Here is a 16,737-nt window from a genome sequence, read left to right on the forward strand (position 1 = left end):
GGCTGCCTGGCGGGCACGTGGCGGACACTCCATATTCCTAGGCCACCACTGATGCACAGTCCTTCAGACCCCAGCCTTGACTTCTTCCTTGCGTAAGACCCTGGACAGTGCCGTCGTCCCCCGGGGTGAGGAAGCAGCACAGGAGACATATAAGCAAGTTCACTGGTACATTTCTTAACTCCAGAATTTTATCCGTGAACCAAATGTCACATGATCAATCACCTTCCTCCCTCACCCCCCACTCCTCCCCTCATTCAGTAAGATTTCCATCAAGCACCTTCTGCAGGCCCGGCCCTGCTCTATAGGCGTCTGGGATACAACAGTGAATAAAACAGTGGTCAGAGACGGCAAACGAAGCAAGTGAGCAAAACACACCGTCTCTGATGGCAAGAGGTGGCACCAGACTGCCACGCTAGACTAAGGGGTTAGGACTTCAGTTTTCTCCTTTTTAAAACCCACCCTGAGGCAGGGCTGTCTCAAAAGGACAAACAACCTCAGAAAAAGGACATGACCGTCTGGGCACAGAGGCAGGAAGAGGACAGTAGTGTACAGACAAACCACTGTCAGGGAGGGTCCCACAATCCTGAGACAGGTGTCCTCCCTTCTGCAACCAGACTCTCCCTCCGCCCTGCCCAACGTGGCTGCTTTCTCCAGGGAGCAGACTCCGAGCGCACCTGTGCCCCCTCCAGGGGACACCTCCCCTTGGCCCGCATGCTCAGTTCAGTACTCTCCCATGCTCACTGGCTCGGCACTACTGCCTGCGCCTTAGCCAGGGTCTTGGCTGCTCAACTTTAGCTTAACATGCCCCCCTGCAATACCACCCTGACACAGTGCAGCGCCCACTCAGCACAGGCACCTGACATGTCATTAATGTGCCTACCAAGGATTCTGCCAGACAGCCTGAGTGACAATTTCTCGGATGGGAAAGTAGAAGTCGGCAGTGCAATGGTGAAGGTCTGGGGCTGTAGACCATGACAGCCCCTCTGCCAATTCCAGCTGTGCAACCAGGAATGAGCTACCTAACCTTTCTGGGCCTCCAACTTAAAAGATGATAATAATATCTACCACTGAGGTTTATGGTGAAAATGAAATGAAACTGTGCACATAAAATGCTTAAGCACAATGTCAGGCACACAGTAAACCCTCAAAATGTGAGGCAGCACCATCTGCACAGCTCTGTCTTCAGCAGCTTCTGAGAGTCATAACAACGCCCATAGTGAAAGAGAATCAGGCGAACAGTGCGGGGAAGAGGACTTACTGCCTGAGACTTCTGGTTTGAGGGGGTCACAAAGACATTCTGGATCTGCATCATGGCTGCAATGCTTAGAATTTCCTGAGAACAGCCAAAATTTCCTGTGAGACAAAAAGCATGTTTGATTGCCAACGTCTAACGTGTCCACGAGGAATAAAACACATTTTTCAATGCACCATATTGTAATCTGAGGTAATATTTTATATGGTTTAATTTTCTAGGTATAAACTTAAACAAATACCTCACTCTGCCAGGTGGAGGGGGCCCAGCCTCGAGGGAAGCTGGGAAAGCCTGCAGCCTTAACACTGAGGCTCTTGCCATCAGTCAAGGGGGTCCAGACTGGCCCCTCGTGAGAGGCAGGGCAGCTCCGCAGCCACCCTTAGTCTCTCCCAAGGACATCTGGAAGCCAGGCAGCAGCTGGGAGGAAAGGTGGGCGGGTGTGGGCTGCAGCCCCCTTGCTGCTTCTCTGCTCTCAGGCCCTCTGTACCCTGGGGGCCTCTCAGAAGTGCTCCAGGGGCTCATCTTGCCTGGAAAGCCCAGCAAAACCAGACCAGGACGGCACTCTGTGGGCTATGCTGTGGCTCCGGGAACCGACTCTGCAGCCACCGACCCTCCAGGGCATTACACAGAGCAAACCGCCCTGCCCGCCCCACCTGCCCACAGCTCCCGCCTGGCGCGCCATGCCTTCTCCCAGCGCCACGCTTAGAGGCTGCTTCTGTGTAAGGCTGCCAGCGGCAACTCGCTCCAAAGAGCCACAGCCAGCTCTCCCCAGGTGGGTGTGAAGTGAAATACACCTTCACAAACTGCAGCTGGCACAAAAGGCAGATGAAACAAGAGAGCCTCAGAGTACCTCTCCTGGCCGGGAGGACGAGCCAAACTCTGGACGAGTCTCATCTCTACTTAAACAGACCTCCAGGTTACAGACTTCACCCTAGAACTTACGTCCTCACGAAAACTGAAGGGAGCAGAGAAACTGGGAAGCCTGGGGTGCTGCTGTTAGGAAGGCAAAATGGCGCAGCCACTGTGACACACGGTAAGACAATGCCTCAGAAACTTAATGTTAGTGCAGCCATCCTGGAGAACAGAAGGAAGTCCCTAAAGAAACTAGAACTGCCAGGTGATCCAGCAATCCCACATCTGGGTATATACCCCAAAGAACTGAACCTGGCATGTGGAAGAGAAATCTTCACTCCCACATCCGTGACACAACATTCACATCAGCCAAAATATGGAAGCAACCTAAACGTCCATCAGTGGGTGAGTGGATAAAGAAACGGGGGTATGTACACAATGGAAGAGCATACAGCCTCTAAAAAGGAAGGAAATCCTGTCATTTGCAACAACACGGATGGAAATGGAGTGAAATAAGCCAGGCACAGGATGACAAATACTACAGGATTTTACTTATGTGTGGAATCTATAAGAGTCAAGCTCAGAGACAACAGCAGAAAGAGAGGCTGGGGAGAAAGAGGGGTGGGCAAAAGGGAGATGTTGATCAAAGGGCACAACGTTTCAGGGAAGAGGAAGTTTTGGTGATCTACAGGGTGACCAGGGTGACCAGTGATCACTGTAGGGTGACCACAGTTAATCATAATGTAATGTATGGTTTGAAATCACTAAAATGGTAGATTTTTAACACTGCCACCACAGAAAAGTGATAACTTGGTAAGGTTATATGATATGCTCATAAGCTTGACCAAATCTTTCTTCAATATATACACAGATCAAAATGCCACACTGTACCCCATGAATATATACAATTACTATCTGTTAACTAAAACAAAAATACTTTAAAGAAATTGAACAAAGAATGATCATATGACCTGATAATTCCACATTTGGATATCTACCCAGAAGAAGAGAAGCAGAGATTCAAAGAGACACTTGTACATCCCTTGTCACTATGGCATCGTCCGCCACATCCAAAAGTAGAGACCTACATGCTCACCGACAGATAAAAGGAGGCACAAAACGTGGTGTTTACGTATAGAGAAGATCTTGATACATGCTGTGACACAGATGATCCTTAAAGACACAATGTGAAATGAAATACGCTAGACACAACAGGTTCTATTTGTACGTGGTTCTATTTGTATGAGGTCCCTAGCGGAGTTGAACTCTCAGAAACAGAAAGCAGAACAGGCTTTAGTGTTAATGGGTAGAGATTCAGAGGGGAGGACAGAAGAAGGTCCAGAGATAGCTGGTGCTGACGGCTGCATACTAATGTGAAAGTACCCAGCGTCCCAGAACTACGCACCTAAAAATGGTGAATATGGCAAATTGTACGTTCCTTGTTGTGGATGTTTAACCACCAATTGGGCACTCTTCCGTGGGGTGCAGAGAATTTAGGAAAACAACTCCTCAGAAAATCAAAATAAAATCGACACAAGTTGTCAGGCTCTACCCACCTGATTCAAGCAGCATTTTGGCAAACATGGGATTCAAAGGAAACTCGGCTATTCTCATGCCAAGCGGTTCAGTTAGGCGACAGTCTTTGTCCAGACCTGCCAAAAGAACAAAAGATATCAGAAAGCACGTACCCTTGTGTTGGAAGATGTATAGTTGTTGAGAGAATAAAAGATGATGTATGCTAAAAATGGTATCCAAAAGATGACTCATGCACTACCAAACTCAATGTGACACAGAATGCTGTTATATCAAAAGAAGACAAGATCTCCACGGAGTTCCTAAATTCCTAATTTTTAAAAACTCCCGCTTCTAATGACTTCTGTGCAAGGACTTTTAAAGAAAATGGCCGAGTGACCTCCTCGTGCTCTCACTCGCTCCTCAGTCCACAGCAGCCTCCCTCCATTCCCGCTGCTCCACAGTCGGTCCTTCACCAGGCCAGCAGCCAGGCAGTACCAGATACATGAAGGCCCCTCCCTCCCTCGCCAGCAGCCTTTGCCTCCTGCCAGTTCCCGTGCCCCTGCTCTCCCGGCTCCCCACCAGCTCCTTCACTGCTCTCCTCAGTCGCCTTCCGAGTTGTCTTCCCCATCCAGGACTCGACACGCCACACATGTGCCAGGATGGCATCCTGTGCTCTCTGCTCCTCTCATGCCAGGAGAGCAGGCGTTAAAGGCCAGCAACTCTGGATCTAAGCCGTAGGCCGGGCCCCTCTGGTGCCAGTGCCAGGCCTGTTATCCAACTGCCCTGGGCAGTTTACTGATCTGGGCGCATCCTTTTAATTCCTCGCCTCTTCTCCTTGCCTCTCTAACACTTGCCAATATCCAAGTATCGACTCCCAAGACCCCAAGATGTAGACTATTGATCAAAAGAAATGTTACAAGAGCTCAGAGTAAAACAGAAAAGGTCATTTCTCTTCTGTTTTAATATAATCATCTCTTTAAAGGTGAAACTAAATTAAGTTGGGGGTTTCCCTCAACTTTTGCCAGCTTATTTGGAGCAGGAAACATTTTAACTTTTGTTTTGTTTGGAGGAAAATCAAACCAAATGAAAAACACCCATATCATTAATGGTCTTACATCTGCATTAAAGCTAAGCTTGCTCTCCAGTTCCTACTCCAAGCTGGGAACAGGGGATGGAACCCATTCCAACATAGTCATTCTAGGCTGATCTTCTATGGGCCAAGCTCAAGACTTTTAAATCAATGGAGAGCTTTCTAATCAGTAACTGGCTATTTCCTCAGAGAGATATCATTGATACAGAATGAAAGTGGACCCCATCTCACCCCAAACAAAAAAGTTAATCAAAATGGATCACAGACATAAATGTAAGAGCTAAAACCATAAATCTCTTTAAAGAAAACCTAAGAGCAACTTCTAATGACCAGGGTTTCAGTCATGTTTTCTTTTTGTCTCTTGTTGCTGAGAATTAAGCCAGGGCCTCACACAAGCCGAGCACATGTACTACCACTAAGCTGTATCTCCAGCCCTAAGGCAATGTTTTCCTAGACATGACACCAAAAGAACAAGTGACAAAAGAAAAAAATAGAGGGGCTGGGGAGATAGCTCAGTCGGTAGAGTGCCTGCCTTGTAAGCACAAGGCCCTGGGTTCGATCCCCAGCACCAAAAAAGAAAAAAATAGATAAACTGACCTACACACAAACCTAACACCTCTGAAGTACAAAAGGGTACCATCAAGCAAATGAAAAGCCAAGGCACAGAAGTGGGGAAAGGATTCACAAATCACATATCTTATAAGATATTTGCGCCCAGAATACATAAAGAACTACTCCAACTCAGTAATAAGAAGACAATAACACAAGCAAAAATGAGCACAGTTAAACAGGCCTTTCTTAAAAAGAAAAAAAAAGAAAAAAATACAGTTAGCCCTCCGTATCTGTGAGTTCCACATCCTTGGATTCAATCAAATATGGTTCATAAATATTCAAGGAAAAACACTACATCTGTACAAATCATATATAGAGCCATTAATCCCTAAAAAATACTATAGAACAGTACTGCTTAGCATTCACATTATTAGGCACCATGAGTGACCTACAGAGGATGTAACGTCACGGGAGGGTGTGAGCAGGTTATGCGCAAATCCTACATCACTTCACATGAGACTTGAGCATCCACAGATTCTGGCATCAGAGGGGGTCCTGGAATCAAGGCCCCAGGGATGCCTAAGGGATGAGACACACTGTATACAAATGGCAAATAAGCAAAGGAAAAAGTGCTCAATATCATGAGTCATCAGGGAAATGCAAACCACGAGATACCATTTCACACCCATTAGGAAGGCAGTGTACAAAAGACAAAGGCTAGCAAGCACTGGCAACAGTGAGGAGAAACTGGACTCACGGTGGCCAGGGAGATGCCCACCAAAAATCTGTGTGCTAATGTGCACAGCAGCATTATTCATACTAGCCAGTAAGTGGAAACAACACCAAGGCCTATCAGCTAATGAATGGATAAAAATTTTACGTGGTTTATCCAAACAATGGAATACTATTCGGCAATAAAATGTAAAGAAGGATTGATATACACAACGTGATGAACCTTGGAAACATACTAAACGAAAGAAGCCAACCACAAAAGACCCCTCATATGATTCCACTGATATAAAATGCCCAGAATATGCAAATCAAGAGACATAAAACCAAATTAGTAGTTGCCTGGGACAGGGGGGTAGTGGGAATGGAGAGTAAGTGCTCATGGGTACAGGGTTTCTTTTCTGAGTGATGAAAATGTTCTAAATTAGCCTGTGATGAAGAATGCACAACTCTGTGAATATACCAAAAGCCACTGAACCATACACTGTAAATGACTGAATATGTGGTATGTGAATCATACCTCAACAAAGTCAATTTAAAAAGAAATATGAAAATACATCTTGGGGGGAAAAAAAAAAACACTAAAACAATATCAAACTGGGAGGCAGCTGCTTGGGACATCATTCAGAGAGTCAGTACTTCCTGAGGAAGTGAGTTCAGGTTATGATTTTCTCTATCTTCAGGTACAAAACGACATTCTCAAACAAGTAAATAAAGGTTCCTCCATAATACGCTGTTTCCTTCCCAAACAATTCCCCTGACTGGTAATCTCCCCAGTTCCCCCCAGGAAACTCCAGGAATTGAGTACAGGGAGATGGGGGAGGAACACTGAGTCACAGCTTTCGGGATGTGGTAGGGGCAGGTACCATGTGCACTCTGGTGGAGAATCGCTGACCTCGATGTCTCTGAGGACATGTGTGCCCTGTGACAGTTACCTAGTGTTGATGTGCTGGAATGCTTTATAAATTGTCATAATTGGCCTTCACATACTATTGGTCTAATTATGATCCCAACTTCTACTTCCATAGAATGTCATGAAGAAAAGGACACACGTGGAGAGGATCCATCCCATTCCTGAAGATACTAGGAGTGCCAAAGTGAATCCGGCAAACTACCATCACAGGGGAACACATGTAAGAGAGAAAGAGGCCTACCTCCCAGAGCATAGAGTAACTCCAAAGCTTGAACCATCGACTGTGCTGGAGGGGGCTGTAAAACACATAAAAGTCCTCCTGAATTAATTTCTCTGGGCAAGGAACATAAAGATGTGAGCACTTCCTATGCAAATCCACTCTCCTTCTAGTACGTCCATTCCTCCCAGTCTCCGTGCTTCCGTTCCTGCTATTGGCGCCCCTTGAATGTCCTTCCGGCCTTCTTGGCATCCTCAGTACTACTTGGCCTTAAAGGCTCAGCTTGATTAAACAATTCCCAGGACAGTCTTCCCTCAGCCTCCCCTCCACCAGAGGTGATGGTCCCTAAATTAAACTACCTCTTCATTTTCCCTAAACTCTCCTCATACATTTCTATTGTTTACTTCACAGTCTTAACTTTCTCCTGGGAGCGCCAGGATACAGCAGTGCTCACAGATGATTTATCTTTGCATCACTCAGAGGTAAAGCCTACGGAGGGTTAAAAACATATGTTGAATCTGAATTTCTGATAGTAATGGAATGTCAGATGACCTAAAGTTAAGCAAAGCTGACGGTGTGACCACCAGCCTGATTCTCTGAATCCTAACCTCCTTCCTTCCTCTGCAAATCTTTACTGAGCACCTATGAAGTGTCAGGCATCATTATTTTCTTCCCTCCAAATTATGTGGTTTCTAATAAGCCAGGTAATAAAAACATAGTACTTTTCAAACTGCATGGCTTTTTGCATTCAGATAACAAACATATTCTGAACATTACATTTTTTAAGGTCAATTTTAAAGATGAGGAAAGTTGAGTAACAATAAGTGAAAGACATTTGTACAAGGTCACACAGGCAGCTGGTGGCAAAGTCAGAAGCCAAGTTCAGGTTTCACGTTTTTCATTCTACCTCATCCACTTTGTTTGCCCAAGTCAAACTTCTAAAAGTTGTGGCGATTGTAAGCTCAGGTGCACAAACCACAAAGGTGGGGACCGAACCTGATGCACCACACAGAGGGTCCTCCACAGGCCACTGGGAGCAAATCATGTACCTGGCCCACCGGCCTCTCCTCAGTCCTGTGACATCTTTCTTTTCAAAGAGGCAAAATGGACAGTTCATAAGTACAGGAGCTTAAACCTTCTGGGGATCGTTAATACTGATGTTATCATACGAAGAGCAAAGCTCTGGCCTAGGCTCTGAACAATTACATGAACGAGGTTCTCTTTGACCTTTTCAATTCTGACCCTATTGCCAGTCACTTACCATCGACTGAAAAAACTGACTCCCCAGGCCCCATAGAAATCATTTCAATAGCATTCCCCCCTAAATGCACATTCACTGGACTCCTGGAGGGCCTCCTCTGATTTGGGATCACAGCAACCAGAGTTTTAACATATTTGGAATTACTGTGTATGCACAGTTCGTTTGTTTTTCTCACATGTTTTCCTGTTTTCATTGCTTCGTGTGCCCACTGAAATACCCCACTAACTACCTGGGATACTGAATAATATACCATTTTGGTCACACTCCATAAAGAAGCTGGTTTTCTTATCACGGGGCAAATAAGTGCTTCCAGTTTTTCACTTTTGTAAATAACATTCCTAAATATACATAATTATATGCACCCTGTGATTTCAACTATTAAAAAACACAATTTCAGGAGAATAGAGTCAGAAAGGAATATATAAAAATAAATTTGTGGTTTTTTCATGTTTCAATCATCTAAAAGTTTTGTGATGATTTCATTATCTATCATTTTAAATTTTGATATATGAACATTATCATCCATGTAAGTTTTTTTTTCCTTCTTTCAAATTATTTTCTCAGGAGAAATTTCCATGAGGAAAAAAAGGAAGGCATTTCAATAGTTCATAAAATATTGGCAGGAAGTATCTTCCAAGAACCAAAACAGTGTACAAAACCACCAGCAACACAGGAGGCATTTACTTTTCCAAACTGCATCAGCTCTGGATTTCATTGTTTTTCTTAATAGTTGAACATTTAATTAGTGTAAAGTCAGACTTTATAGCTACATCTACCCTGGAGGACAGGTCTTTCTGTCACTTTGTAATTTGTGCTGCTTCCTCCCCTTTAGTTTTTCCTTTACTGGAAATCTGATTAATTCCAAATGAAGGCATATGTGAAAACTTTTGGTATTTTTTTAAGACACTGATAAGTAATTTCTGCCATTATGTTTTCCTTTAATCTTAGATGTGGGACTTTTCATCATTTTATATTTGCATACCCTGTTCATCTTTTCTTTTTATAGCATCTTATCCTATACAGCAATAGTCAAAGGAACATTTATTCTATGCTTATGGTGAGCACATAAATATGTTCTTTGAGGGACTGGGATTTGTTTTTGTTTTTGTTTTTAATTTTTATTTGCTTTTTTTTTCTCAATTCTTTTTGAGGGGTTGGTATTTGTACATCCTATTCTTTATTCACCTAGTTTACCATGATGTATGACATCAGGGACTTTATTATCCAAAAATCCAGACTTGTCACATCATATATAACTATAGTTAGGATGGAACAAAGAGTTAACATGTGAGTCCTCAAACATGAAAATTCTAGAAGAAAACATGCATGAATACATACTAACTAATCTAGTAGAAATCATGAAGATAAAGACAAAAAGGGTTTACTTTGATTATGTTTAGAATGTCTGCATATTAAAAAAAAGTGAAATAAAAATAATAAAAATACCAGCAAGAAATATTATAAACAAAGGTTACTGTCTTTAATAAACTCTTGAATAATTCTGGCAGATTAATGGCTTTAAAATTCTTATGAGCTGGGTTCAATGGCACATGCCTATAATCCTAGCTACTAAGAAGGCTGAGGCAGGAGGATGGCAAGTTCCAAACCAAACAGGTAACTTAGAAAGAACCTGTCTCAAAATTAAGAGCCCATGGTAGAGCATTTGCCTAGCAATTTGAGGCCCCAGGTTCAATTCCCAGTACTGCCAAAAAAAAAGAAAAAGAAAAAGAAAAGAAATATAAAGTGGCCAATATTTTTTTTTAAAAAACATCTACCTATGAGAATAAAAATTTTAGTGGTAAAGACAATAACCTCCTTCTCCCTCTCCATCCTTCCCTTTTTCCCTCTCTCCAATCACATTAGCAAAACCCCAAAAGGAAATGACCCAGCATGGCAGGGGACCACACACCAGGTCTTCATGCACTGCTGGAGCCAGGTAAGTGCAGTCATCTGGCCAGGTATCCACTGCCACAAGGGACAACGGCCCTTGGCCCAATGCTCCCAGCAACTTGCCTTAGGAAATCAAAAACCAGCCACAAGGTCTTCCTTACAATTCTTCCAAAACCCTCTGGGCTCCCAGGGGCAATGCTATTGTTGGCAGGACTCTTCGCCCTTCCTGACCTGGGGGAAAATCCTGCTTAGGTCTCAGGTTTCAGCTCAGACGTGACTAACAGGCTGGGTGCTCTTCCTTCGTCTCTCAGAGCACGGGGCACACTGCTCTGTAATTACCCGCTTACCTGTCTCGCCCCCAGAAGACGAGAACTGAAATTATCAACAAACAGAAGTGTGGCTGCTTGTCTGCCTCCCCCATACCCTGCTTTGGACCTGGAGCCAAATAAGCACCCGACACTTGAGCTGAGTGGGAAAGGAATAAAGAAAGATGGCATGCTCTGCCACAACACGCTGACGTCCCCAACAGCCCCCCACACGGATGACAGGACTTACGGACATGAAATGAAACCTGAGGACATTGTCAATCCCTAGCGCTTTCAGCTGCAGGATGACAGGGGCCAAATTGCTACGCTGCATCTCAGGAACGGTAGACTGAGGCAACTTGTCGAAGGCTTCCTCTGAGGATGGCAAATCAGAACAGTTAGGGATTCAATGTGACAACCAAATGCAATCACGGGCCAAAGGCACAGTCTTCCTATTCTACCTTGATCAAGAGGCTCCAGGATTCTGGGACCAGATGCATATGACATTGTAATGCAAAGTTTTTATATATACAAAAGACCATTCTATTTAAAAAAACACTTTAGGTACTACATTCTAATAATACACCTTTAGAATGCTGTTTTTTAAGTGCTTTTTTGTCAGCAAAACATTAAAGCAGCAAGTTTTTGCTGAATCACTATTAGGGCCCAGTTATCATCATCTCTCAGGTAAAGAATGTCAAGGAGGCAAGAACTACACATATAAGCAAAGAGCAATTTTAAAATAAATCACCAAAACTGCATTCAGAATATAACAAATGACTGAATTTATAAAGAGCAAAAAATTGTCCATATCTAATTTTTTAAATCAATAAGCGAAGCACAATGTCACACCCAGAATCCAGGGTTGACCCAAATAGATTAATGAATGCTTACATGCCTCATCAGAACAAAAGGTGACCTAAAGCAGGAAAAAGCACCACGTGGCACAGAGATTCTACATTGGGAGGGGCAGGAAAAGGGGTGGGGAAGGAAGAGACTTCAGGAGGCCTTTTATAAAAACTAGACAAAAGGGTTCAGGAAAAGAGGCAGGTGATTAAATTATCTGTGTATATTCAGAAAGCTTATGGATTATACAAAGAATGCTCCACCCACCAAATCCTCCCATATCAGTCAACATTTTAACAGATGCACACCCTTCTTAAACACAATGTAACCCAACCTTCCTTTAGATTATAAAGCTTTAGTTAACTAGAAAAAAAAAAAAAAAAACTGAAACAAAAGGTGTCATGAAGAAATAGCACTAAAGAACTTCAAAAAGGTTTTCCTTGAGAAAATAGACAACCAACAGGCTAAGAACAGTGATATAAGTTGCCATGCGCATGGGTCTACCTAGGAAGTTCTGGATCCTGAGCAACAGCAGGAAGTTCCAAATAGACTCTCTAGTTTCAAAAGCGATCTTGGATAGAGTTTTTCGGCAGGAGAAACAAATTTCCAAATATACCGCTTAGGCAAAGGAGAAACAGTCATCAGATGAGAGGCTGCCTTGCTCAGGGGCTGCTCACAGGAAGCAGGTGCACCCGCAGAGTTCAGTGGTGCTGAAGCAGCATTTGAGGTGTGTAGGCCAGGAGCCACAGAAGCCACAGGCCATCCCCTCAAAGAGTGTCAGTGACAGGAAGGGTCCTGGACCAAGACCTGACTGCTCTGCAAGGAGGAACAGTCCAGGTCCCATCAAAGGGTCCTCCAAAGAGAAACGGAGGCTCAGGGAAGGAGGAAAGAATGGTCACCAGAAGCAGGCTCTAAAGTAGCCCCATAAGGAGTTGCTACTAAGGGGACTTGAGGGCCAAAGAGGATTTGCTGGGCAAAGAGGAAAAAGCCCAAGAAAGGCATCCAAGATCCGAACAGCAGATGTGGGGAAGCAGAGGGCACATCCAAGAAGAGTGCAGTTCAGCTGGGAAGCCATGTGAGTAGATGTAGATGGTGAATGAGAGGAAATGAGCTGAGGAAGAGTTCTGGAAGGTTCTGGAAAACTGTAAAGGGTCTGAGTAGGTAGCAACCTGCTGAGAGGTGCACTAAAAGCTACATTCTGGAAGCCTGAATGCTGGACACCGGAGCACTTGGTACTGTTCAGTGGCCCCTCCCCAATGCCACTTCCACTGAAACTTCATGCAAAGGGACTCCATGATCTTTCACCTTAACCCACCTGCATGCCTTCAGTCCACACTCTATTACATGATTTCCTTGGCACAAGAGATGGTGCTGGCCATAACCTCTTTCAGAATAACTTGAGCTAGGCACAGTGGTACATGCCTATAATTCCAACAATTCAGGAGGCTGAAGCAGGAGGATCTCAAGTTCCAGGCCAGCCTAGGTAACTTAGTGAGACCCTGTTTCTAAAAAATAGAAAGGGTAGAATGTCCCTGGGTTTGATACCCAATACCACCCAAAAAAAAAAAAAAAAAAAAAAAAAAAAAAGAAGTAACTGTGTTCCTTAAAAAACTAAACATGGCTGGGCATGGTGGTGCACTCCTGTAACCCCAGTGGCTCAGGAGGCTGAGGCAAGAGGTTCACAAGTTCAAAGCTGGGCTCAGCAACAGTGAGGTGCTAAGGAACTCAGCAAGACCCTGCATCTAAATAAAATACAAAATAGGGCTGGGGGTGTGGCTCTGCGATTGAGTGCCCCTGAGTTCAATCCCTGGTAACCCCCCAAAAAAACAGAAAAGTAAACACGAAATCACCATACCACCCTGTAATCTCCAAAAGAATTAAAAACAGGTTCTCAAGTACATGTACATGCATGCTCACAGCAGTGCTATTCAAAATAGCCAAGGTGGAAACAGCCCAATGTTCACCAATCAATGAATAAATAAACAAATTGTTGTTTATCCATACAATGATATTATTCAATCACAAAATATTATTCAATCTTAAAAAATGACATACATGGTACAAGGTAAATGGCCTTCAAAAACATTATACTAAGTAAAGAAGTCAGACACAAAAGATCACATATCCTATGACTGCATTTATATGAAATAACCCAAACAGATAAATCCAGAGCCGGAACACAAATTGGCCATTGCCAAGGATAGGGAGCCAGCAAGAATGGGGAGAAACTGCTTAATAAGGGTTTTCCACTGGAGGGATGGAAACGTTTTGAAACTAGACAGAGGGAGAGTTGCACACACTGTTCATTCTAAAATGGTTAACTTATGTAAATTTCACCTGAATAAAATTTTAAAATACATAGAGAGATTATATACAGATACAGATGTATTCTTGAAACTTCCTCCTCCTCTGCATTTCGGGTGCTTTTCATCCTGGTCTTTTCCCACTCTCATCAGGCTTTCCTAGCACCTTCAGGGGTTGTCCGTACCTCTCTGGCCTCAGTTTTGCCTGTTCTCCCTCCCAGGCATGCTCATGTCCCCTTCCTCCCCTCCAAGTACTTGGACATCCCACTCCCTTTGCCTGGTGTGCTGAATCTTCTAACACCTCTCCTTCACTTGGATAAATACTGAGCTTCCAATCAGGTCAGGTCCAAACACAACCTTGGCTGTGAAGCACTCTCCAGTTCCCCAGCAAAAAATCACAAGCCCTGCTCTCTGCTTCCAAGAACCCCTACTCTCTATGGTAATCCTACCACACCTTAACATGCTAATCTGTTAGTGGGTCTGCCTCCACTACCAGACTGTCCACCACGCAGCCACAAGCCTAGTTTCACCTAGCCCTAGATTCTCAACCCCCGACACCATGTCCAGCATGCCGCAGATGCTCTGTGAACACTTGCTAAAAGAAAGAAGGCTGTGGTATAACTCAGGGGTAGAATGCTTACCTAGCACATTCAAGACCCTGGGTTCTATCCCCAACGCCATAAAAGAAAATAAGGAAAGAGAATGACATTAAGAACTGAATAAGGATGATGGGAACCAGAAAGCAAAGGAAGCGATAAACAGCAAAGTTAAACCCTTCAGACCTGGTAAGCAACTGCAGATGGATGCTGGAAGGAGGAGAGAATTAATAATGACTTGGAAAATAAATCTGCACAAGTAAAAAAAAGAAAAAAATCTCAGTATCATTCCACACAAAAGCCAAGTGAAGAGAAAGAGAGCAGCTCTAGACACATCCTTTTTTGGTTAAAGCTATCTTCAAGCTGGGAAGAAAGTTCCTTAAGGGCAAGGACTTTCTTGATCAGAATTTTAATTTTGCTCCCTCAGAGCCCCGCACAGTGCAGGGCACACAGCCGTTTACCAACAATCTGTTTTCCATGATTGAGTCTCAGACAGATCCTTCTTCCCAGCTCTGCAAGATGGAATGGGACACAAAGTGAGGTTCCACAGGATTCAGGGATCTCAGAATAAGAAAACGGCACATTAAGGTAAGAGAAAGGTGAGAAAGACCAAACCTGACACTTAAAACTGGACAGTCACACAGCCACCAGAGGGCCTGGGCCCAATCTTAGGATGGTAAACAGGGGGTGACTTGCTGGGCCAGCTTTAGCCAATAGGGAAGAGTAAAGAAGCACTATGTTTAGGGTAAGGAAGGGGGGCCAGATCACAGGGAGGCTGGAGTTTGCATTAGATCCACCACAGGGATAAACATTTATTGTATTATCCAAGACCCGAGCTAACTATGAGAGTCAAAAACCCTAAGGGAAGTCGCACTAACCTGTATAAAGGCGGTAACACTTCCCAGAGCGGCTGCGCCCACCACGTCCTGCTCGTTGGTTGGCTGACGCTTGGGACACTGGCACCACCACCAAGCATTCGATAGCCGTCCTGGGATTGTAGGCCCGCAGCTTCACAAAGCCACAGTCAATCACATATACAATGCCACTGATCGTAATGGAGGTCTCCGCCACATTAGTGGCCACTATCACCTAAGTTCCCCACAGAAAGAAGAGTAAGACGGAAAGTCCATTTATTCTTTTCACTTTAAATAAACTTAAAAAGTCTAAAAGTGTAATATTTCAAATCAGGACCTGTGAAGCAGCTGAGCATACTAGAAAGAGCAGTAGTTTTGGAGCTGGGGGTCCTGGGACGGAATCCTCTGGAATCCTGAACCCGGGACAAGCTCCTTAACCTCCTGAGCGCTGGCTTCCTCACTTACAATGATAATTACCACCTCCCCGGGGGTTGCTGAGGGGATTAAATAAGACACCTACATCAAGTGATGAAAACCTAATACTGGACACATGGTATATATTCAGCGATGTTAGTTTTCCTCTTTTGCACAACGAAAGCAAATCACTACCTCACGCAGGTGTATGAGGGTGAACAGAGCAAGTATAAGATGAGGTTGGGGACAGAGGCAGGGCCCAGGTCATGTGCAATCCCTGGGCCAGCAGGAGGTACTGGGAACTACCTCTGGAGAGTTTTAAGCAGCAGAGGAGACTGTACATTTTATAAAATCACTCTACAAAAATCTTCTTAACATTTTTATATAGAGAGTTTAATACTATAAAACCACCTACCACAAAGTTGTTATTATTTGTTTTACAGCTTCGAAAAACTGAGACTTGAAGTTGAATAACTTATCCTGGGGCACACAAGCAACTCAGGGGGATCCAAGCCTCCTGACTGGTTGGCTGCAACCCGGGTTTGACTAGGCAAACTCCCATTGCTCCTTCCCAAAGGCCAAGAGGCGCAGCACCCAGTTCAAGTGGCCTGATTAGCAGTGCCTCCGCACACCACTCCTCACCAGCTGTGTTCTCTGCCACCTGCTGTGCATTCTTCATCTAATGGAAGGCAGCGAAAGGCAGCAAAGCCCTGGGGTAAGGAGCAGGAGTCACACTGGCTGATGGCTGAAGACGGCTCCCTCTAATCAATGCTGCTTCCCACCACACCCTCCCCAACCCAATTTCAAGGCCAAATACTTTTAAGTCACACCTCGAATTAATTGATTTCAATTTGGCTCTACAGGCAAACTGATACTCAAAACAAATGGTTCAAAAACTATTGGTAGTGACTTATCTATTGTTCCTGATTGACCACAAGCCAACAAGACAGATCCTTAAGCCAAGGTAGATTCCTGCCATGGGAATTACCAGGCAGGCAGAAGAGAAGCAAAGAGAAGTCAGTTGCTCTGATAATTACTTTTAGAGGGACCCTCGTGAAGCAGGTTTAAAAATCTTCACATTGTTTATTCTGAAAGAAACTTCCTTTCAGTAAGTTTCACTTTAAAAGAAAAATCCTTGCAATGCATGA

General features: G+C 44.2%; 1 protein-coding gene across 4 annotated transcripts in view; it reads right to left on the bottom strand.

The window, feature by feature from the left end:
- The window catches only part of Dhx35 (DEAH-box helicase 35), a 75,427-nt gene that overhangs the window by 15,691 nt on the left and 42,999 nt on the right, over nucleotides 1-16,737 (bottom strand). For 3 of the 4 annotated variants that reach the window (XR_007107244.1, XM_047541477.1, XM_047541479.1), the window contains exons 12-16: nucleotides 15,200-15,410; nucleotides 10,827-10,951; nucleotides 7,145-7,199; nucleotides 3,661-3,756; nucleotides 1,259-1,353 (exon numbers count right to left, since the gene is read on the bottom strand). Coding sequence is in view for 3 of the 4 variants with exons in the window: in XM_047541477.1 (XP_047397433.1) it covers nucleotides 1,259-1,353; nucleotides 3,661-3,756; nucleotides 7,145-7,199; nucleotides 10,827-10,951; nucleotides 15,200-15,410 (582 nt within the window). In the remaining variant the exon portion in view is untranslated. The remainder of the gene's footprint in view (nucleotides 1-1,258; nucleotides 1,354-3,660; nucleotides 3,757-7,144; nucleotides 7,200-10,826; nucleotides 10,952-15,199; nucleotides 15,411-16,737) is intronic. The other variant, XM_047541478.1, reaches the window with a different exon arrangement.

This window comes from Sciurus carolinensis, chromosome 2 (genome assembly GCF_902686445.1).
Source record: "Sciurus carolinensis chromosome 2, mSciCar1.2, whole genome shotgun sequence".
NCBI classification, from domain to species: Eukaryota; Metazoa; Chordata; class Mammalia; order Rodentia; family Sciuridae; genus Sciurus; species Sciurus carolinensis.